Source organism: Ylistrum balloti, unplaced genomic scaffold, assembly GCF_031769215.1.
Source record: "Ylistrum balloti isolate Yb309-2 unplaced genomic scaffold, AGI_CSIRO_Ybal_v1 Utg370742, whole genome shotgun sequence".
Taxonomy (NCBI): Eukaryota; Metazoa; Mollusca; class Bivalvia; order Pectinida; family Pectinidae; genus Ylistrum; species Ylistrum balloti.
The window spans coordinates 843,154-868,376 of NW_026782437.1; the positions used below are offsets into that span (position 1 = coordinate 843,154).

At 33.8% G+C, this 25,223-nt stretch overlaps 1 protein-coding gene across 1 annotated transcript; it reads left to right on the forward strand.

The window, feature by feature from the left end:
* Nucleotides 1-19,946: 19,946 nt before the first annotated feature.
* LOC132557943 (transmembrane protein 272-like) lies at nt 19,947-24,495 on the forward strand. Its single transcript, XM_060222471.1, has 5 exons — nt 19,947-20,049; nt 20,817-20,927; nt 22,724-22,783; nt 23,267-23,485; nt 24,299-24,495. Exons 1-5 carry the CDS (start codon nt 19,947-19,949, stop codon nt 24,493-24,495), a joined length of 690 nt encoding a protein of 229 aa, XP_060078454.1.
* The last annotated feature ends 728 nt before the right edge of the window (nt 24,496-25,223 follow it).

A 25,223-nucleotide genomic window follows, 5' to 3' on the forward strand; every position in this document is an offset into this window, starting at 1 on the left:
TCGGATTCAGTTATAAATACAACGTTTTAGTTATGAAAAGCCGGCGTGGTTGCGTGGGTAGTATATAAGTGGACATGCAGCACTTAAGAAGGGCACGCCCACATGGGGCGTGGTCGTCGGTATTCAGCAAAATTGCAGGTAGTTCGTAAGTAGTTGTTAATCTCAACAGACGTGTATTGTAAAAATTTCGACATATCGATGAACTTGTCGATAGTGTCCTTGTCATCTTGTCATTTGTGTCAGATCTACTACATGAGAAATTTATTTTGGCGATGTCGAAAAGACTTAATAATGAAACATTACAGAAACGTTTTAAAGAAAAATAACAAAAACAAAGCGATGGTAGATGTCGCTTATCATCGTGTAACCTTACTTTGGATAATACGATTTACTTCGACATATCTAGATATATTTCATATTCCGTTCGATTCCTTCACTCGTGTTTCCCAAACTTTCTGCTGGATATGTTCAAATTCTGTACCTCTTAAGCTTTTTGGAATAAATTGCCATGTACTGAATGGTAGGTGTTGTGTTACGTGTTCTGTCGCTTTAATAGGAAAGTTCTGTTTAACTTAGGTACTGACTTGTGATAATGAGCAGACATCCCTGTTCGTCCGATGGAGAGGATAAGTCTCAATGTAATATGGAATATAAAAAACGACTCAATCAATTTATATCTACACGAATTTTCACAAAGCATTAGTTGTTAGTTTCAAAAAAGTATTTTGCAGTGCGTGTTCGGATATACCTTTTCAACTCTCTGTCTATCTTAGAAACGAGTGTCATTTGATAACCTGTTCAAACTGTTGGTTTTATTCATGACGTAAATCTTATAAGGACACGAGAGTTATTCCCCTTACATCAGCTTCACGGAGAAAACTAGTATATAAATTAAGTGCTATCGTCGGTAAAAGACGATATCAGATATTGAATTCTATATGAAAACGTGAACTGTTGTCTGAAGAGTTTGTCATTTGCTCTCATCGATTTCCCCAATATATACACCAGGGAGAGCTAGATCGACCGAGTTTCAAACTGGCGGCCGTCAACTTCGAAAACAAAAATTTGCTACACACTTTTAATGTAAAATCGAAACTGGTGATATCGTGATTGGAGCCTACAATCGCCTGAACTTAAAACGGAAGTTGTGAGCTGGTCGTCCTCTAGTCACGACTGGATCTATTCAGTATGTATACAAAAAACTGCACCAGCAAAACTCAATAGCAGACCGTTTTTATTTGGCGATAAACCCCTCTCTTTATTTGCGCTCAAATGTGATTAATGTATAAATGTATTTTAGCATTTTTAGCTTTGTCGCTCAGTTCTTGTTTTGAACTGGTCTAATTGATTGAAAGGTTTGGTTTGATGTTGGCCTGGAATGAAAAATTCGTTTTGTCAGCCGTATTGCACTGGAGGCGCATTCCTGGAGTGCGACATGAAAATGTCAGTACAGAGCTAGAAAGGACCAAAGAAATCAGAACGAGATATAATCAGCGCCATTGTGAGCCATATCTATGTACATGCTGATATGTATAATTAATTTACATGGTTTTGACTACCATTACGCGATATGCAGTTGCTAAAACCGATTCTGTTTTAGAACACAGTCGGTTTTTTTCATTGTATGTACAAGGACATGTTTTATGAAAGAGGTCACGCGCATATGACGTATCTCTCACGTGGTAACTACAAAATAAAATACTGGTACGCTAAGACGTTGATTTTCGGATTATTTTTCTAAAAGTCAAGTGTTAACAACACTGCGAAATGAGTTAAGTAAGTTTAGTAAATTTTGAATTGAATTTTTTTATTTGCCTTACCTGCCTTGCATGCTATAATAATTGTTTCATTTCTAGGCGAAGCAGCTTGAAACAGAGAAGTCAATTCAATTGTATCTTTGAATAGAAAATGTAATAGAACATTCTTACGTCTCATTTCCAGGTGATGTATCTGTATATGTCGGATCAAAATAGCTATACTGCATACTAAAATACATGGTGTTGTAACATTTACTAGAAGGGAGGTAACTCTGTTAAGTTTCAGCATTTTTGTCATTCCCACGAAATGATAAGTGTTTAACAGAAATAAAACAATATCGTGAAAAAAGGACTTGTCCTTCTACCAAAATCCATATTTAATTTTTACATCTATAGTTCCGCTGATGAAAAAACCATTGTTAGTAGTGTTACAATTATTGTTTATGAATACATGTTTATTTCAAAAAATAAATAAAAACATCACAGTGCCAGTACAACGTGACATCACCAGACATCAGGATTCGTCTAACGTATATTGAACATTACGTGTATTTACTGTGTGTAATCTGACTAAATTCAGAAGTGTATTACTAGTTCAGGAACCGGCAAAGGAGTGTAGAAAATAGTGTATACTAATTGAGGATGTTTCTCTGTGTTACAAGATGAATGTTTAAGATGATAAAATACAAGCGGTGAGCTCCTTTCAGTTGGCATTCCTCGGCATTACGAACACGAACTGGATAAAGACAAATTCAACCTGAAAAGTTAATGCGCTTAGTATTGAATTTTCCCTTCGCCAGAATCGCGGAAGTGGGATATACCAATAGTGTACACTATTTAACTTAAACAGACTGTCCCTAGGCTGTACTAGATCGTCTCTAGGTTTTCCCTAGACTGCCCCTGGACTGAAGCTGTCCTTGGACTGTATGCTATCCTCAGACTGGACTGTCTTTAGGTTGCCCCTAAGCTGTTACTAAATCGTCCCTGGACTGTCAGTTGCCCTTAGGCTGAAGGCTGTGTCTAGACCGTTCCTGGACTGTTGGTTGCCCCTAGGTTGAGACTGTCCCTAGGCTGTTCCTAGACTGTCATAGGCTGTCTATGGACTGTAGGCTGTCCCTAGGATGTAGGCTAAACCTGGGCTGTCCGCGGCACATAATGACCACAAGTGACCAAGTGCAATGTGCATTGGACCAATGTGCAAGAAAACATACAGTAACATTAACATTGTTCTGGTTTGTTAACATGGCAGAACTTACTTGGATTGACAAAGGTTTATAAGGTGGGTGTCGTCAATGAAGCAGAAGACGCTTACTCTTCCGGAACACCTCGTATTATTCCCCTTCTCCTTATTTTTCATGATTCACCGTGTAAATCATTCTTTCGTTCATTCGTCTCTCCATTTCCCCCAAAAGAACCAGAATAGCATATGCACAATTTTAATTACAATGCCAACTCATTTATATATGCATAATAAAGAACAGATGGTATTTGACTTAAAATTGTAGTAATTAGCATTACAGTGATAAAAGGTCTAAATTTATGGATGTATGTGATACACATGTAAGCGAATAAGGCGAATACTGAAATATGCGTATAAGTACCGATTAGAATATGCAATATCTATTGATCCTTAAGGGAATGTAGACACGCATTTAGTAAAATACTAGTATTGTCAATGTTTGAAATAGAACACCACAACTGATCACGTCAATTTTCAGTATGACTACACTCTATTACAAAGTGTGTTGAAATATCCTGATGTACAATATCGCATTTGTCACATAGCTCTGCGCTTTCATTGGTATAAACAGTTACAATTATTTGATTTTTCTAGGTATTGTTGCTATATTTTCTATTTACAGCTTGGTATAATTTCCACAAATTCTACATTTGACCAACAATAATGTATAGAGTTCTCACAAGCTATCCCGACAAGCTACTGGTTATAGCGATTAAAAAAACCTTTTCAGGTTAGATATTAATTATCTAATCTAACGGATCTAGAAGTAGCCGTTTTTCCGAGGAACTAGCCACGTCAATTCTAGTTTTAATGCTGAAACTTTGAATTGACTTGACACTAAAATTCTAAGATCTTTCTTCTTATTTAATCAGTTATGTTCTTTGTTGATGGTATAAATCACAACCATATAAAAAGGATGCTTATACCTTAGTTATTGTAACAACTGTTAATGGATTAAAAGTTTACAAGTGAGTCAACAAACCTTATAAGAACTGTTGTACCACATTTCAATTGCTTTAGCATGCGACTTCAGTTCTGTTTCGTGGACACAAATTTAAGTTCAATGCAACACCAACACGTGTAATGCTTTCAACAATTAGTAATGCTTGACTGTATGATATTACATCTTTGTGTAAAGCTTGCTTTCTACCCATTTAAAATACAGACAGCAATTTTGTTTTTTGTTTTTTTTTGTTGACAGAGAATGAAAATCTCTATTTATAGACATATTAGTCATCAATCTATTCTCGCCATGAACCAAATTTTACCAACGTTGAAGAAAATGTTAATCAATTCTACACATAACATGCCATTTTTTCCCGATTTTTTCGAAACGAATTTTGTTGATCTTTCTAGAAAAATCTGAGTGCAAAAATATATCGCGACCTTACTGACCGAAAGCATGCATTGGCGAACCTTGGCGAAAAGTCAGCGACAAGTAACTTTCGAAAATCCGAATCACTAACAAAGCATTTCTATGGTGGCTGATTCGGGACATCGTAATATCGCTTCGTTTAATGGGAAGCGATATTGCGATATCACGATAGCGCGATGCGAGACCACAATAGTGCGATGCGATCTGGTGATATCGAATCGTGCTATCGTGATATCGCATCGTGTTATCGTGATATCGCATCGTGCTATCGTAATATCGCAATCTCACTTCCCATTAAACGAAGCGATATTACGCTGTCCCGAATCAGCCACCATACATTTCTGTCGCCAACCTGTGTTGAAATACAGAGTCAGGTGACAGGTGTCCCTTTACACGACATGAATTTTACATCAATTTTTAAATCGTTGATAAAAATCAATTTCTTCAATTCAAATATTCAGATATTAATTTAATACTAAATACTGACCTTGTTTCATAAAAAGAGTTTATGACTGATGACCATGGCTAACAAAGCCAGTCTATATATTGTTGATTTGGTTAAGATTTTGTCCCTAAATCACAAGTTTGACCGTTTATGAAGCTACTTGTAATGTCAAACAATATAAAAAAGTTTTGCTACAGTTAAAAAAAAGCTACGAATGACGTAATCGATCCATTTTCTAAATTGGATCTCACAAACTATTGTAATTTGCTAGATAGATTTTTTTCAAGTTAGCAAATTGCTGTTTATATAACCCATCCAAGAAGAAAATTGACTTAAAATGAGAAAGGTGGGTTTTAAAGCTACATCGTAAACTGTTAGGGTCATCTTTAGATCCCTATGACCTTTGGGCAAAGTATAAAAAAAATTCTCATTTCCAACCTTATAGTATTTGTTCATACTTAACAAATAACGTTTCAAGAGCAAAGGATTCGTCGCGTGACGCAATTAACTATAATTCAAAAACACCTTGTATACCCCACGGTTCGTGTTCAGTGCTACTTTCATATACTATTTTTGATTGGCAATCACAAACATTACTAGCTAGATCTGTCTAGTTAAGCAAATTTCTTCTTCATATATACATGTATATCATACTAGAGGCGACGAAGACGTCGCTTCAGTTGAGTTTTAATAGTATTGATTTAAACATATTTTATTGAACAATTTCAATGGGTATAAATTTCCCAACTTATATCAAGCCCTTTTCCAATAAAGTTTGACAAAATACATAATGACAAGACAAAACGACATGTTTAATAGCACATGAATTGTATTGTATTCAATTAACAAGTTACGTGACCAAATATAAGTACTTCTTTTCACGGACTTCTTCGCAGATTTTATGCAAACAAAACGAAATTTCATTATAAAATACATTTACATCAGAAATGCCAGCATTAGCTATAGGTACCTGTAAAGATCAGTAGATCCATTGTTAATGCATTTTCCCATTTTAACTTGACCTATTTAAGACGCAACATTCTACAAAACCATTTATTCTCAATATAGCGTTCATGTTCGTGATCAAATATATTCACTTGTCTGTCATTTATACTACAGCCGATGGCGGTGTTATGTCCTATGGTAGGGAATACGTGTGCCTAGGATTTTAACATGTTTACTTACTTCATACTTAAATTATCTAGCAAGAGAAAAATCTTCTATCATTGTCGATAAACTGCCATACGTTCATATCGCCTAGTATAAATACTCTTCCCTTATCAGAATAAACAGCAAACCCTCCTAACATTGTAAAAGGTAAAGTCACTTCCCTAGGACTCCCTCATTGCTAGGTACCGGATACCATTCCTAAATGGCTGGAAAAGATAATAGAAGTCGTGTTAACAATGATAAAAATCGAAAATAAATGTTCTGTGAAGGTGACCTAACTAGACATCTAACACTTGACATCAAATATTCATAATCTGAAACTCGACATGCCGCATTCCAAATTCATGTCGAAAAGCTGGACATACGATATCCAGTCCTGTCTGTGAGTTATTTTTGTCCTCATATCAAACTTTTTTTTTTGTATTTGTGCAGTGGTGCATTCGCCATGAAATAAATAATGTACGTTTCGTCTAAAACATAAACCACTACACTGCTGTTCATTTTCGTCCCTTTTGTGAAAGTTGCGGCAATTGTTTTCCTGTACACAGAATTCAAATTAGAATGCCACATGTCCAATGTTAGATGCTGAGGCAACCCATGGGGAAAAAAATCACAGTTAAGAAGTACCTTTTTATATGCATCCATACCTCTCTTACGCCCCCCCCCCCTCCCCACCTTCCATTCAGTATACTATATACATAATATGGTCTCTTTATGTATGTTCACCCTACTGTAAATATCTAAAACAGCAAAAGATATTGAACACATTTGATCAGTAAATTGTGTTCACCTAAATTATTCGGTATCGTTATGTGGGTCTCCGAAATAGTTGGATATATCAACTGTCTCTCCTTTGCCATGTTTTGATTTAACTCCGGTATACAACAGTTAAAGAAATAAATGATCAAATTTCACTTTCTGTGTAATTTCTCGGTCACGTTTTCTGTCCTTAAATTAATATTCATTTTATATATTACATAAACAATGATCGAATAACGAATGCATTTCATAAACATTCACAGGAAAAATTGAATTTGACTTTGGAATATCATTCAATCCCTTTTAAGAGTTAAAAAACATAATGTAATTATATTTTATGAACACTTGCGTCCTCATACTGTAATCATATGTATCTTAAAAGAATCTTTCCACGATCACCGATTCAAACGTGTTTGTGTTTAGGCTAGTCTATTACCAAAAATAGCCAACAGAATTAGTGTCTAGCGTGCACAGTTTTTTTCTGCATCCAAATTGAACATTTGTTCAACAATATGCAAATAAAGGAAGTCTATTGTTTTTTTTTGTTTTTGTATAGTTTTTTTTTCAAGTTTATTGGATCTTCAGATACATGAAAATGTATAACATGAGGTAAAACAATACTATATCAATAGATACGTGACAAAATGGATGGTAACTGAAAGTCGTAACGCTTCACTGTATTTTGTTAGGACTATTCAAAGTACACAGTACTTTCATAGATCAGACTGATAACTACTAGAACAATACGATTTACTTATATAAATCAAGATGGTAGCATAACATTACGCTATATTGGGTTACCATAGTGTTACTTCAAAATATTTTGTTAAGACTTTAAAATAAACAGGATGCATTTAGTACTTTCAATTTTCATATTGATCGCAATTAGTACATTCAAATACACTTTAATATAACCAAAGGGCATTAGGTACTTTTGTATATCAAATTGGTTTCATTAATCCACATTATTTAAGGATAACATAGTATTTTGTTTAGACTTTGACATAAAATGGGATATTAAGTATTTATATCAAACTGACAGCAATTTGCACATTATATACACTTTGCTATTATAACACCACGCTGTTTAAAATAAACAGAGGGCATACATTTAAATTGTTATTTTAGTAATACCAAGCAGCCCCTATTTATGTCACTTATTCTTATTTATTTGTTTTCTCCCCTTGAAATCCAATCAAAATTAACTGCTAATCATTATTTTACATTTCAATGTAATAGGACTAGGTTACTAGAGGTTGTTCCAATCACCTGTCCCAAGACACCTCGCCTATATATCAAGCAATCTTAAGTGCTTTAGCCCGAGTAGTTATGTACCTATCTTATATAATATTAGTGAAATTATTTAGCATTGCTCATTCATGTATAAGCCAAAGTTTATTGTATACTACATGTTGTTTGGTTTAAAGGTTTGCATATGTTTATACCTATATACCTATATTTGTCGCAGAAATAGCTCGACTGAACTGCTGTTTGTATGTTCTGTTATATTTGACGTAAAGTAAATATTGTATCCTTTACATAGAAATGACATATAGTAACACTACATGCCACCATTTAATTACATTCCTTAATGTATTTATGTAACTATAGCATTTTAGACAATGTTTAAATACTACATTTGTTATCAATGTTAAATATATTAGAATCAGTTTTAATGTTCTATTTTCCGAATATTTTGCACGTGAGTGCACGTGGATTATGATAATCCATTGTTGTTGACGTTAACATTATCTCCTTAACTTATATTCTAAGTGTAAGCGACTTAGAGCCACGATACTTTCTTATTATAACTGGATTTATAAGCATTGAAATACACCGTACATTCTTATATGCCCTATGTAACTGTTTAAATATAATGGTGAACAATGGTTTGCCTGTCTGCGTAGTTGTCCGCTTATTGACAATATCAAATCTACATGTACTTACTAACTGGGAGTAGAAACCTGTATATCAAGTGTATCTTGGATAAATATGTATTTAATTATATTGTATTAATATGTCTTTGTGCTGTCTGTTGTCAACTTTAACCGTGACCATTGCTATTATTGCACCGTTAGAAGTACGACTTTCATGAGTGTTCCTTGTGACAAGACCTTTCCGGTGGTACCAAAATTTTTGATCATGTGACCTTGACCTTTGACCTACATTTGTACAATTTTTATAATGGCCATAACTGTTTGACGAAAACTGTCAAATTATTACCACAATGGAGACATAAGTGTTTCACAAAGCGTACAGTCCACACAGTACTGTTTTAATGTCCCGCTCCGGAATTTTATTGCAACCGGGGGCGAAGTGTTTCATAAACACATTTTATCTATTCTGTAATGCTTGTCTTCTTTCCCCTTAACCATTTAATATTTGTCCCTGACTAATTACAACCATTTCATTGATGATACCTTGGGTTAATCACACAGGTGGATGATGAGAAAGCCTAGCAAAAGCATCTGTCTTTACTGAACTATCACGATCGATCTTAATGTCATTTGATAAAACAAAATCAATAAACAGCTACCAGTTTATAAAAACAAAACATTAGCATCATCTTGATGCCGACCATTAACAATTAAAATACCCAGTCACTCTTCAAACATCTAGTCATTGTCCACCAAATCGATATATATATATAATGATGTATTGATCTTTTTGACATAATGAAGAAAATCTGATAACGCATATACCGAGAATTTTCCAACAGGATTAGAACTACCTGCTTCACTGGTTTGGCAACAATCCCTAATCCCGTGATTATAATTCTTCCTTGTGTATTTTAACTTGAATTACTGAACACATAAATGGGCCTATTTCATCTGTTTTCTCAGGTATTGTTTATAGGTGACCTCAGGCGTCTTATACTTGGACGGATTTTAACCCTTTCAAATGTTAAGTGACGAAAAAAGTTGTGGCCTTTTGACAACTGAATAAGTTCACTACCATCCTGAACTAAACTTCAGAATAGTTATTTATGTCAATCTGTGTGTTTACTGAAAACAATATCCTTCAAGTACACGTATGTCGAAATGTTTTTACGAGACAGTATTAAATGGTTGAAAAAACTGCAATATTTTGGTTCAAAGCAATAACTTGCGCTACAAATAAAAATTGCGTGTCTTACTGCCGTCTATGCACATATCAGGTGTTTTAAAAACCTTTTTGTGGTAATTCAAAAACTTATCTTTGTACACGCGATATCTCCAGAACCACCATATAAAGCCCTTATGTCAACATCATTACCCCAACCCCTTCTCCCCTTCCTCCAAATATTTACTTCAAAACGTTATAAACTAAAATAATTAAAAATATCTTATTCGTGGCTATGTGAAACACACAAATCATGGTAACGACGATATTGATCACGGAATAATTTCTGGCAGGGGCGGAAGCAGGAAAAGGGGCCGAGAGGACCAGAAGTGGGTACCACTGAACGGGGATATGGGGGCCTCCCCCAGGAAAGTTTCAGATTCTATTTATTTTGTTTCGTTACCTAGATTAGCTACATTATTGACAAAAACTCCACAGAATTTAGAAAATTGCTTCGCGATCTGTTCATTTACTTGCCACTGTCGTCGTAATACAGGGATCTACAACATGAGTGCATTCAATCTGTCACCCAGTTGTGGAAATAAACTTTCTAGAAATGTCATACGCGGAGTGCAATAATAGCATCGCATCCTTTTTCCTCGAATATTTGGTTTCTCTATGTCTGTTTTCCAACTGTACGTCCTTCTGTAATGGTTTCATTCGCAACGTTTACTTGTCAGTCATTCTCTGGAATATTTTCCTGAACTCTTGACTGGATTCCCTCCTAACAATGCGATGACACAACTGAAGTGATTGGCACAAGCATTTTGTGTAGCCAAAAATGTAAGTAGCCGTGTAGAAGGCAGCAGTTAATTTGAAACTACGGATTTAGTGTAATAGATCTTGAGCTCCAGTGTTGTGCCATACAGATTCACATGAAATGTGGACGTCATGGTCAACGTATAAAAGTATATGTTCAAACGTAGTAGTGGGAATATTTTTTACATTTATAAATATCTTTTATGAGAGCGTAGCTCTTCAAAGTCTAGAGTTTGCGAACTGCAATCAGTGACTAGACTGAGTTGTTTCCCTTTTCATATGTGTTTCCTTTAACTATGTATGGTTCAAAAAAGAGTCTCGCTCAACATGCCCTTGAATTTTTTTTGGAAAATATAACAAGCGTCTGTAATCCGGTTTTAGTACGACTTCATTCATTGATACCATACTATATTTTCTTATTCATTCAAAGAATATTTCACCTTCAATCTAAGTATTTTACTTAGTAAATATACTGAAACCAGATGAGTAGTATTACAAATACGCCAACATAATCACATCGACATATCAAAAACTATATTCAACTTTAGATTTTTAACAAGGCGGCATGACTACTAAAATTATTTGCTTTATTCATAAATGAATTAATAAGTTTACTATTTATGCCTTATTTCAGCCTTTTCCCCCTGTTTCGGTAAGTATAAAATCAGCTCTTTTTAGACTTTGCACTTTTCATCTTGATTGAATGCTTAATTTGCCACTTACATGCATGTTACCTTCAACACTGCTTTCCGTATCACACGAGCGCAAGCTGTTGGCGATCCATTGCCACAGATACTCTTCTCCGTTTGCTATTTGCTTGTAGTGTACATTCAGCAAATTCTAATAAAAATGAGAAGAGACGTCGCCATAAACGATGGTTTAAAACAACAAAACTTCAGGTTATGAATCAATCAATTAATATAGTTACTGGTAGTGTACTAGAATTGTTGGGAAAACAATTAAGCTCGGCATTGAATAACTGGATAATCAAAACAGTATTTAAGTTTTATATTTTCACAATTATAATGTGTACGATTATAATAACAGAATTACAGTTTATTGTGTGTATTGGACATTATTCAAAAAAATCTTTTGTCAAGACAGGAGAAGACACTGGTGAAACTACCTGACGACCAAGATGGCTACGAGTATTAAATGTTCTTCTGTTATCCATTAAAGTATTTAGTTTACACTGCCATATTCACACGATCAAACTGAACCTAACTGAATGGTGAATCACTGCTTTTGTAAAATATTGTTGAAGTCGTATTAATATATGTATTTGAAATTTCTTTCGCAAATAAAAATGGCTGACATGAGACTTCCACTCAAGGGGTCTATGTTTGGAAAGCAAACCTTATCCTCAAAGATTTTCAACGTTCGTGAATTAACTGTGATATTTTGTCATTGTTAACATATTCATGTTTTTGTTGCTATTTCATTGACCTCGTTTTGGTGCCGTGAAAGATGAATACCAAATCCTCTTTTAGCTTTGTCGTTAACAACAGAACACGTCATTACTGACCACGGACTGTTTGCAATCTACGGGTGGGCGGTGAGTGCAATCAATAACGAAGAAACAAATCTATTATCATGTGACCTCATACATTGTGGGTAGAGCAGTTCAATCAATACCGAGAAGGGTTCGTGTGACCTCATATACAAGTGTCATACAAAACGGTTTTACAAACCTTTCACCTTACGACTCATGTCCGTCAGACGTTCACTGTTACCTCGGGTTTTTTTTAATGCAAATATGATAATAAGTCATATGTTTATATTCATTTTTAGCATGGTATGCTTTCACCATAAGGTAAAAATGAGATATTCAACTTGGATGAAAAATGATTACCATTTATATGGTTATTAATCAATTTATACCCAAAAGAAGTATGATCGAAATGACATCTTGCATTCTTTAGATATAAACCGGTTTTATTTTACAAGTTCATATTACACTGAAGCCAATGTGTAATGACGGCAAGCAGAATGGCCACACCTACGAACAATTATAAAGGAATCCTCGGTCATTCGAGGAGAAAAGCGTTCCAAATCCATATGTCAATAATCTATTTATATACCCGATTCGCTCCATTGCCTGCCAGCGCCGTCCGGTTTTCTGTTTTAGTTACAACCCGTAGGAGATTTCAGAGGACGTTTACCGTGCCACCAAACAAAATAGGTATGTAGTACTTTCTTAAATAGAACTGACATCAAAATTCTGAAATTTTCTCCTTGCAAATCTGACAGAAAGACCAACAGGTCAGTTTTATTGCTAAAAATGCATGACATGGTTCTAATCAAGACACACGTGAATATCAATTACTAAGCTAATGCGATCGATATTGACCTATTTCAACTGTTGTATGGCCACATGTATTAGACTGAGTGTATTTAAACTACATACCGTGGTACACCTTGGTATAAACATATCTCACATACCAGACGCGACAATACTATATTATATCATATATACCTCAATTCTAAAAAGGAAATTGCAGGAATTTTTTCTTGTTCCCATGCCAAAATCTTTCCAGTTGATATCTTGCCAGTGTTGATCGTTACCATTATCCAATTAGAGAAAAGATCAACACATAGGTAAGTGTTCGGTATTTATGCTGTCTTTATCATGATAACAAAGCTATATCTCTTTCATTTTCGATCATTTAGATTCTAGTATTTTTGTTTAGTTTTCATTAAAATTTTTGTAGTTAACTCACATCTATTTTGTCACATGAATATTCGTCGTGTAATAGATGACCTAGATAATCAAATTGTGTATTGGATACTGAGATAGCTAATGGGTAGTGAAATGGGCGTGAGTGTACACAAAGGGTATATTCATTTCTCAAGTTATAGTACATCCAAACAATTGTCACGTGAGCCCTAGAATTCATTTTTTTTTTCAGCGTGAAAACATTCTTTTGCACCTCCATCCAATTGGTAGGATGAAATAACCATATGTCTGAAAAGGGTTCTTTTTAAGGACGAAACAGAAAAATACATTGGCTGATTTCTGGCAATTTCGCTTTGTGTCGTTAACGGGGGCCATAGGTGAAGCTTAACAAGCACATTCATTAAAGACATATATGGCAAAGCAATTCTTTCTTATTATTTAATGCATGTTTAAAATACTTGGCCGAGTCCAAACGGAAGCCCGCCATACAGTCCTACCTCAGTACCAGTACCAGTCATAAATATTGCTAGTATAATATATATACGTTATAACCTCAGTCATATATACTGTCAGTACTATATATGTACATATATACTGTCAGTGCTATATATATACGGTCATGTCTTCGTTATATATGCTGCCAGTATGTTGCCAATACGATCTGTACTACCAGTACTTTGTGTGTGACTATATATATATCAAATAGCTGTTATGTCATAATTGCTCTTTCTATATTTTAACTGGGCGTGGACATTACCTGTAACTACCCCGTATGTTACCTGTCGTTGTCTTATGAGACAGTCTCTTATGAGACCGTTAAAGATAACTTGAGATTTGTCACTTTTGTAATGCCTACTTGCATGGACCTAAAAAGAAAAATAGAAAATAGACAGTCATGCTTCAAATAACCGATTATATCTAAGTCATTTTGAAAAAAAAATTAAAGAAATTCCAAGTACAACAGTGTACAAGCAGATACAAAGTATATATATCTATGCAAAGACATGAAACACAGATTTCGCAACCGTGTCTTTGTTTCATGTTCTATGTATGTGATGTAGCATGACAATTCCCCTGTCGCTGTTACTTCATTGCTCATATACTTATTTTAATACTACTCGGCCAACGAACACTTGTTTGTCAGAATCCAGTAACAATATTGAAACTGACCGTATATATTGCTTTCTATTCCTTCTCACTCTTTCATGATTTTAGAGTGAACGAGATATTTGCTCTAATGGCGTAAGAGTGCAATTTTCATCTTTTTATCACACTAAACTTTTCTGCAGATGACACAAAGAAATTTCGTTACTGACAGCTTACGATCTTAAAAGAAAGACTTGATATAAGAATTTCAGAACAAAATCCTGTTGTTAAAGACAAATGTTGCAGATCTGGTTTATATTAGAAAATGTGTTCTATATCAACACAAAAGGAGGTTATGTTGTAAGTTTCAGATAAAAAAACTTCAAGTATGAGGGAAGACTGATTTCAATACTAACGAGTCTCTAGCTGTCCTCTCAAACAAGGGTTCCGATTTATCTCTATAACACAACATAATATCATACGATGTTACCTCAGTGATATATACTATATTTAGTATTACAATAGTGAAAGATTATATCATGTATATCTCAATAATTTTGATTTGAAATTATCGTGAATCCATAATTGACATAACATTTTTCTGTACCAGTGTACGTGCATATATCTAGTAACTTTTCCAAATATAATGTGATTAAATTTCAAATATCTATATCATGACTTTACAAAGATTGTGCAAAAGATACACAAGTGAATAACGCCTTTCAACAATTTAGAATCAATTGCAGTGTTGCCAAATAATGGATTAATCTGCACCATACGGCTGTTTTGTCCTATGATGCTGAGGGCCGAAGTTTGAAACCTAGTAAGCGACTGTTAGTGACCGAAAAAAGTCAAAATCGAGATTGGGAGGTGTTCTAGCCACATGAATTTCATAATTTTCATATATCAGATAACAAAGTCAAGTAAATGTGTATATTCTCGAACTAAAACGTGGCATGCAGGTTACGGCAAACCTTTGGGACTAAAAGTCGACCAGCACCTAATGTCAGTATCATGTAATAAGGTTTTTAAAATTCCTTTCCATTTGATATACAATTTTCGGAACTTGTCACGATTCTCTCTCTCTCTCTCTCTCTCTCTCTCTCTCTCTCTCTCTCTCTCTCTCTCTCTCTCTCTCTCTCTCTCTCTCTCTCTCTCTCTCTCTCTCCCCTTATCTATCTCTCACCCCCCTCCATTTTTACATTTAAATGGATACATTCTCATATCAAATGAAACTCCAGCAAAATTCGGAAGATTCTATAAGACATGTATATTATGATATAATGACTGAGTATCGTTCAAACTTACAAAGTGATACATGAATTGTCTTACACACTTCTAATGTAATATATTCGTGTTAGAACTATTGGCAATCGTACAAAACTTGTTAAGAAATTTGATAAAAAAAATATAAAAAAAACCATGAACGTTAGCGATTATTAAAGTTGAGTCACTAACCCGAGTCAGTTCAAAAGGTTCCTTGGGGGAGATTTTTCAGTTATTTGTTCTTCATCAGTATTTAATGAAAAGTGCACCAATTGCTTAATGAATGTGTATATGCGAATATTTATCGAGCTAACAACATGTTTTGAAGCACTACCTTATTACCCTGTAATCAATACTTCTTTTTAAACAAATATGTATTTGTTTAAGGCGTATGATCTATCTAACACTGTCAACCATCAACCCCCCAACCCCACCCCACCTCCAAATCAGGTCAACACCAATAAGAACACTACTCAAGAGGCGACGCTTTCATTTACTCTTTATATACATATTGACATTTCAGGTGTGTAAGACGTCTGTTTCGGCTGTAATGATAATAAACAACATGCAAGACAATGAAATACTTTTTATGAATGACAAAGCACCTAAATATATATATATATAAAAAATAAGTAGACGTCGATGATACTGAATGGTTTGTCTAAAGCATGAAGCAATTAAGTAGTTGTGGCGAAAATAACTTCAAAACAATTTCTGCTTTGATGTTAGTTTACTGGTAAATGGGTATGATTTTTATGTAATGTATATGACAAATATACGTGGATTATGCCTATGCTTCGATGACTTTCCTTCCTGACAGTTATACAAACACAAGAATATTCATTTCATGTTATATTGTTCAAAATGTTGTATTCTGAAATGCATATTACAACATCAAAAAGGTCTTCAAAATACTTGCATATGTTATCATGTACATGTATATAACTGTAAAAAATATTTTGTACCAGACAAATTGTAAAGTGTTGGAACTTGTATTTGATCTTATTATCTTATAACATGGACTAAATATTTATGTAAGCGGATAGAACAATCAAAATACGATACACTTTCACGGGCAGTAAAGTAAAGTATTATAATAAAAGAGAAATTTATATTCATTTCAATAATTATCATCTAAGTGTTTCTGACAGTACCAGGTATAAGTTTGAACAACCAAAGAAAAGTTACAATCATTTCGGATCATTTTCTAAGGTTGACTATATGTTGTTGAAAACTGTAATTTTTTAATAAGGCTGATATCTTGTCAATGTCACATCTGTAAACAAAACATTCTTTAATCTAGATAAAGTCCATGATATACTCATATCTTTTAACACTTTTGTTTATTTGCTTATTTCTCTGTAGCCATGGGGTAATAAATAAAACAAATTTAGAGTGATAAACAGCGGATATTTTGAAGACAAGTCATCTGATATGGTATGATGTAATCTCTGTGAGTATGAAAAATATCTAGAAGACTTATTTCGCAATCAGGTTGTTTGACTCGCCACCACATGATGTAGCAAAAGGTGTAGGTGTATACGACTGTCTTTAAACGACTGTCTTAGCTGACTGTAAAACACACGTAGCTTGTCCACTCATGTGTACGGTAGGTTGTCACGTCAGTACTTTCGTCTGACTTTTTTTTTTTTTTTTTTTTGTTGCAAGTTTTGTGTATGAATCTGTTTTAGTATGTGAAGCATTTTGCGTTTCATTTAGCATCGCTTTTGGTTTTAGTTGATTTTTTAAAAATTTGTTTTAATTTGTTTCATTAATTGGGCAAACATTTTTAATTTTGTGTTGAAGTGTGAATCTTGGAGCATCAGTTAGTATTACCCTACATAATTTTACGTTATATTTTACGGGTATAATAAGGAAATAATTATTTATTTACACTAGTTATTTACATTTGCTAATGTCGTGCTTAGCTATATCCGTGATCTAGATAAGTGTAGCTTCCATTCCTTAATTTACACGAATATGATAATAACGATAAACTTTGTCTCTGAACATATTTTACAAATCTCAACAATGACGGGTAAATAAGAAAACCAAAATATATAGATTAGAGATAAATTACATGTCATATGATAGAGTATTAATAATATAAAGAACGGTTTGTGCTCAGAGTGATATTAAGTATCGACAAAAATGCGGTCATGATATTTAGCCCTTGTTTCCTGATGTATTGTAGGGAAGGAAGTTCACTTTAGTAAGCTAATGTTTCTGTACATTGATACTACATGTATATCATCGAATCGAAATTACTTTTCTATATTAAGAAAAAATGTATATATTTATTATATTATTATCATTTTCAGTGTTCAGGTATTTATATATCATCCAGAGGCTGTAAAATGCGAGATTTCGTAGCAAAACGGTTTTAAGTTTTACTTTTCCAATGGGTAAAAACCAAAGTCAGATTAATAATTATAAATTTGTACCTTGTTAGATCTCTTTTTGACTCGAATATAAAAAGCATTTTATGTTATGCTTCTGAGATATGGGGATTTTATAAATCACCCGATGTAGAAAAAATACACCTTAATTTTTGTAAAAACTTGTTAGGAGTTCGAAAAAATACTTTCAACGATCTGGTTTATTGGTAGATTTCCTTTGATAATACATAGAAAATTAAGGATTTTTTAACTTCTGGTTGAAGGTGAAACAGAGTGGAAACTGTATATTAAAATCATGTTATGATGAGTGTGTTAATCAAAACTATGCCTGGGTTGCTAATATCAAACAAGAATTATCTAGTCTTGGGTTGGAATATATGTCTGAAAACAATGTACCTGTTAATGTTGCTTTTAAAATTATCGAACAAAGAATTTTTGACAATTGTAGACAGAACATGTTAGTAAATATATCAAGGTCACCTAAGGGTTTTTTGTATCAGCACCTTGTTGATAATTTTTGTCCCCAATTTTATTTATGTAAATCTATAGAAACAAAGTACAATATCGAAGTCGGTAGACGGAATAATGTTTTTCGCCAAATAGATCATGTACTCGTTGTACCTCTGGTGATGTAGAAGACGTATTTCACTTTATCCTAAAATGCCCCTTTTACCAAAATCTGAGACGTAAATATATCAAACAATTCTATCACAGAAGTCCAAATATTTTTAAGTTAACGATATTACTGAGCACCAAGAATTATGTAATGTAAGGAATATTTATATTGTGCCTCAAGGAAACGTATATAATTTAGTGATTGATAGAACTAAATGTACACTAGAGTATCATTGTAAGCTTACTCTCCATTTAACCTAATTTGTATAACATTCTTTCATATTTGTACCACATCATGTAATTATGTTTGTTAACTTAACCTATGAGTCGGATGGCACCCGGAAAAAATAAATGAATGAATGAATACCAAACGTTTACATAAGTAAATTTTCTTACTCTATGTGAACTTGGTATGTAGATATTTTTCCTTACTACAAATGAACTTTGTTACTGGAAGTATTTGTTTACCCCTCGTGAACTTTGTAGTCAGTGTTTTTATTGATTCTAAATTAACTTTGTTGCTAAATGTTCAGTTTCCTTTCATCAATTTTTTGACAGGGGTGCAAATATGAATTTACGACATCCAATGGCCAAAGTGGAATAATTATATCAATAATTTATTGGTATGACATAAGTTTATACAAATTTGAAATGAAAATTTAACGCAAAAGAACATTTCAAATTAAAGGGATACTCTACACAAGTTTACAGGTTTTTTGTCGCATCACAACCAGAAAAATGATAAAGGTTACCATAATTATTATAAGAAGTAAACAGTAAGAGTCTTTGATTACTAAATAAAGGACATTCCCTTAAGAAGGATGTACTGTTTCACGTTCAGCAGAACAGGTACATGCTGGACTATTATCAAGGTGGTCATGATGTAATTCAGAATTTGAATTACCACAGAATTCTTGAAGTTAAGTATAGAAGGATGATGCTGGCGACAAATCATGCCAACCAATCAAAACATTACCAAAATAGGAAAACAGTGTTCTGAAGAAATCGAATTAAAGAAGAAAACTATAAAAATCAATTATATAATCAGCCCTTCGCATTAGCTAATATAAAAAATATCAAATTACTAACAAGAAACAAGGGGAAAAACACAACAAGAAAACCCGAGATCGACGATAGAAACATGCATTTTTATTCTTATTACATTAGAAAAGGTTTAAATAGATTTTCCGTTAATCCTTTAATATGAAAATTGCATTGTCTTTCATTATTTTTGAATACAGTTTTTGTTTTGTTACCAGAATTATTGATTCCAAACAATAACAAAAGGAAGACAAGATGAGTGAACTGCCATCCTACGATAACGGTGCTGGCGTCCAGAACTCCTACCAGGAAGAAAAGGCGCCCCCACCGATCACCACCAGGGACGTGGAAATGAATGGTAAGGGTGTTACAATGCACAAGATTAAACTTCGTGATAGAAATTTCTTATAGAAAATATAGACCGATAATAAAAAAGCAGAAAAGAATGGTCAAAAGCTAACTACAGATATCTTTCTTCACTTTTAGCAATACGGCTGCTTTTACATAGACACGGACCATGTACTTCATGCAGGTTTTCGGGGCTTCCATAGTTTGCTGTAATCACTATGTTGGCTTGACGGGCGTTGCGCTGAATTATGTCAATGAATTGTTCCGCTCGGTCATATAGTTCCAAACTGCAATGAATATATAAGTAATTCTACATTTTTCCCAACATGAATTGTTCAAATAACCAAAAGATATTTTACTTTGTAAGTTATTATTGTCTTGAATGAAATATTATTCTGACGAATTAATTCATATGTAAATATACGCCAGCTTTCCGTTACTGCAGCATTTGTATATTTTAATTGTGTATGCGATATTGTCACATTTTCAGTTGTGCTAGTGAATAGTAACTGTCAATTTTTACTATCTGTGAAAAATGTAATAAGGCATCAGTTTGCCATGGGTGATTGCACGAAGGACACATGTGAATAGCATACTTGAACACTTTGAAATTAAAAGCTGTATATATCGGACAAGGAATCTAGCTGTATGTTTGAAATCTCATGCAACAAATTTACCCTTGTTACAATATAGAAAATATTACATATTATACAATATTGAAAAGTGCAAGAACTATTACAGTGTTTATATTGATGTTATGATATTCTTACTTTATAGCCCCACCGCCGACTTACGATTCCTTATATGGAAAGCTAAAAGCTGCCAATGAGAACTCTTCAGGAAAAGCTGACTTCGCCAAAACGGCTATGGGCATCATATGCGGCTCACGTATGTATTCGCTTGTTTGTTATATGCTGTTAATACTCTATTAGATACACTTGTATTAACTGGAGAGAATATTAATCGAAAGGATGTTCACTAAAGAGATGATCCGATGGTCCTCGTTATTTAACAATGATTCATTAATATCACACCTAGTATATTGTTTTAATTTCTTGCAGCATGGCTGTAGCGATAATGTGCTCACTATTATGTTGTTAATGTTGTAGAATATAAACACATCAGCCTCTTACATGTATTGACTCCCTGTATCAACAACCACATATCATGAGTGATAAACATGTATTGACTTTCTGTATCGTGAGTGACATACATGTATGACTTCCTGTATCATGAGTGAAATACATGTATGACTTCCTGTATCATGAGTGAAATACATGTATGACTTCCTGTATCATGAGTGATATACATGTATGACTTCCTGTATCGTGAGTGACATACATGTATGACTTCCTGTATCATGAGTGACATACATGTATGACTTCCTGTATCATGAGTGAAATACATGTATGACTTCCTGTATCATGAGTGAAATACATGTATGACTTCCTGTATCATGGGTGATATACATGTATGACTTCCTGTATCATGAGTGATATACATGTATGACTTCCTGTATCATGAATGATATACATGTATGACTTCCTGTATCATGAGTGACATACATGTATGACTTCCTGTATCATGAGTGAAATACATGTATGACTTCCTGTATCGTGAGTGATATACATGTATGACTTCCTGTATCGTGAGTGATATACATGTATGACTTCCTATATCAACACCCACATATCATGAGTGATATACATGTATGACTTCCTATATCAACACCCACATATCATGAGTGATATACATGTATGACTTCCTGTATCAACACCTCCATATCATGAGTGATATACATGTATAACTTCCTATATCAACACCCACATATCATGAGTGATATACATGTATGACTTTCTGTATCAAGACCTATGAGTATGACTTCCTGAACATGATTGTTTTCATGTATCAACACCCACATATCATGAGTTTGACTTCCTGAACATGTTTGTTTTCATATATCAACGCCCACATATCATGAGTATGACTTCCTGAACATGAGTGTTTTCATGTATCAACACCCACATATCATGAGTATGACTTCCTCAACATGATTGTTTTCATGTATCAACACCCACATATCATGAGTATGACTTCCTGAACATGAGTGTTTTCATGTATCAACACCCACATATCATGAGTATGAGTTCCTGAACATGAGTGTTTTCATGTATCAACACCCACATATCATGAGTATGACTTCCTGAACATGAGTGTTTTCATGTATCAACGCCCACATATCATGAGTATGACTTCCTGAACATGAGTGTTTTCATGTATCAACACCCACATATCATGAGTATGAGTTCCTGAACATGAGTGTTTTCATGTATCAACACCCACATATCATGAGTATGACTTCCTGAACATGAGTGTTTTCATGTATCAACGCCCACATATCATGAGTATGACTTCCTGAACATGAGTGTTTTCATGTATCAACACCCACATATCATGAGTATGACTTCCTGAACATGAGTGTTTTCATGTATCAACGCCCACATATCATGAGTTTGACTTCCTGAACATGATTATTTTCATGTATCAACACCCACATATCATGAGTATGACTTCCTGAACATGATTGTTTTCATGTATCAACGCCCACATCTCATATGTTAAATACCTGTATTGATATCCTAAACACATCCTGAGATTCATACACGTATGATTTTCTGTTACAGTGGTATTCATCATATGCATCGGACTTTCGCTGGCTATACCAATTACAGAAATAGTAATAGGTAAGTATTTTTATGAATAGATCAGGATTCATTAAAATGTTTACAAGGCATTACTTTACGTGGTTACATGTCAACAAAGTAAATAACTTCAAAATGTGAAATCAGCTTCTTTCGCTGATTTAGTAGTCTTCATTGTTATTTCATAAGGATGAATCCATATCTTTTTATAGTGTTCACCCTCGTTTAGGATATTTTTTGTTTGCTTTTTTCTTTTATTTTTATTTTCAAGTCAAAGAGTTTGTGAACTTAATTACTGACTGTTACGACTAGTAGATAATTATCTGTTAAACGATCATTTGGCAACACTAACTTGTAGTGATTTGTATATATGGTATATCGTTTCAGGAGAATATCTCCTTTAATTTTCCTCTGTTTTACAAAATAAAAGAAGAAAAACAAACTTCTGAAATTCAAAATTTTGACACTTGATTTCTCTTGTTTTATATCAGCTCGATAATCTGTTGTGGTTTCTTCACTTGACAGGAGCCTCTTTCATTCATGACTGTCCAGCCCAACGTCTCATTCCTATCTACCTGGTAGTGGCAGGCGTATTCGGCACCCTGAAAGGAATTGGACTGATAGGACAGAATGTTAAAGCAAGGAAAGACAAAAGTAACGAAACTGGAGACGAAGAGAAGAAGAGTACAACAAATCCCTTCGATAGCATTGTCAATATGTTCTTGTTCGCGTGGTTTATTTGCGGTGAGTTTTCGGCTTTTGTTAAATTTCTGAGTTACTACAGCGGGTTAATTATTTCTGTTGATATTGTATTCTTATGAACCAATGCCTGATCAAAGGATTGTTTTTCATATCCATTAAAACGTTTGCTAAACGCCCACACTTCTGGATTATAACAATAGTCACAAATCAGTCACTTGATTTCGAAACAAGGAGAATTTCAGTTTTTTCGATAATAACTTAATTTACTTTCAGTTAAAATGGAACACCTTAGATATGTAACTAGATGAATCATTTATAAAATTATCACTTTAAACGGCCATTCAATATTCGAATTTACCTAGAATAACTGCCTTTTATTTTGCTTGTGAAGAAAGAATACTGATTTTAACGATTCCATAGCAGGTACTGAGGTTGCCTTAAACACATTGTATGTAATCTGTCTGCAATAAGATTGAACTCAATATACTATGTCATAAACATGAAGCAATATACAATCTTTAAATTTCAATAAAATATTTTGCCGTATATGTATATTACGCATAAACTATTTTATGTTATTGGGCAAGTCTAACATTAATCAAATGTTAGTAAATACTTAATTATATTTTCACGAACCTTATAAAAATTAAAACTAATACAGCTTGTCGTTACACAAAATTTAAACTAAAAAAACTTTTAAAATTTGGGATATTTTTTTTCTTTCAATGTTTAGATTTTATGGAATTAAATCTAAAAACAAAACCATTTGATATTCTCGATGGATCAATCGTAAGTATCGTTTGAAAAACAGGAATTTATTTTGAATTTGTCTCATTTGTTGCTTTTCGTTCCTAGGAAATGTCTGGGTATACGGTCTGAAGGATCAATGGGTGTCTTCTCCGTCAACTGCCGGAAACTACTGTCATCCGACACTCTACTACTTCTCCTTCTGGGTCATCACCTTGACCTACATTATGATCGGTGTCGGCTGTCTGTTCGGCTGTATTGGACTTATCTGCATTTGCTGTTTTGCCGCCAAATCTAAAGAATAGATTGCAGATGATATGGTATATTGGAAGTAAAGAGCATTTTCGTTTTCTGGCCTCGTTATTTCGCTGCTATTTTCCAACGAACGGAGATTGGATGTGAAGCAAGATGATTAATGTAACTTTCAATTCAACTGGCACAGCCGGATATGTTGAACGGTGGGATATTAGAGCAACAGTTGAATTGGCTTTAATGTACCAGATTGATGAAACATTTGAGTCATTTACGGACAAATGAGGACGCTCGACTTTCAGAAATATCCCTTTATCACAAAAATACTTTCAGTTGAATATTTTCCTATTTTCTGACTTTAATTTTTACCAAATTAAAGATATTTGTTTATAGATTACAAATATTGATATCATATCATGAAAATAGCAATTCACAATCTTATTTGAATATACATGTCAATCATACGCAATTTGCTGTGATTAAATACTATAGCTGGTCAACATTGATCATATCGAGTTATGAAAACATAGATAAACATAGACAATTATCAGCTTTTTATACTGTATACAATGAGAAAGAGAAGTTTCACTTTCCAGGTCGATACAATCACATATTTACTTTAGACACCATCCTAAATTTCTTTATTGAGATTAAATTTGGTTGTTTATGTAACTAACGATGAATGTAGTTAAATATAAGAGTGTAATGAAATCAGCATTAAACATTATTGAGACAACGGAGTTGAAGTGACGTCAAAAAAGCAATTATGACGTAAGTCCTT

What these genes read in the sequence shown, in the direction of transcription:
- LOC132557943 (XM_060222471.1), top strand. Translation starts at nt 19,947, where the DNA reads ATGAGTGAACTGCCATCCTACGATAACGGTGCTGGCGTCCAGAACTCC. An exon ending in GGGCATCATATGCGGCTCAC is followed by an intron (nt 20,928 to 22,723) that starts GTATGTATTCGC and finishes TTTCTGTTACAG; the next exon opens with TGGTATTCATCATATGCATC. An exon ending in GTTCGCGTGGTTTATTTGCG is followed by an intron (nt 23,486 to 24,298) that starts GTGAGTTTTCGG and finishes TTTCGTTCCTAG; the next exon opens with GAAATGTCTGGGTATACGGT.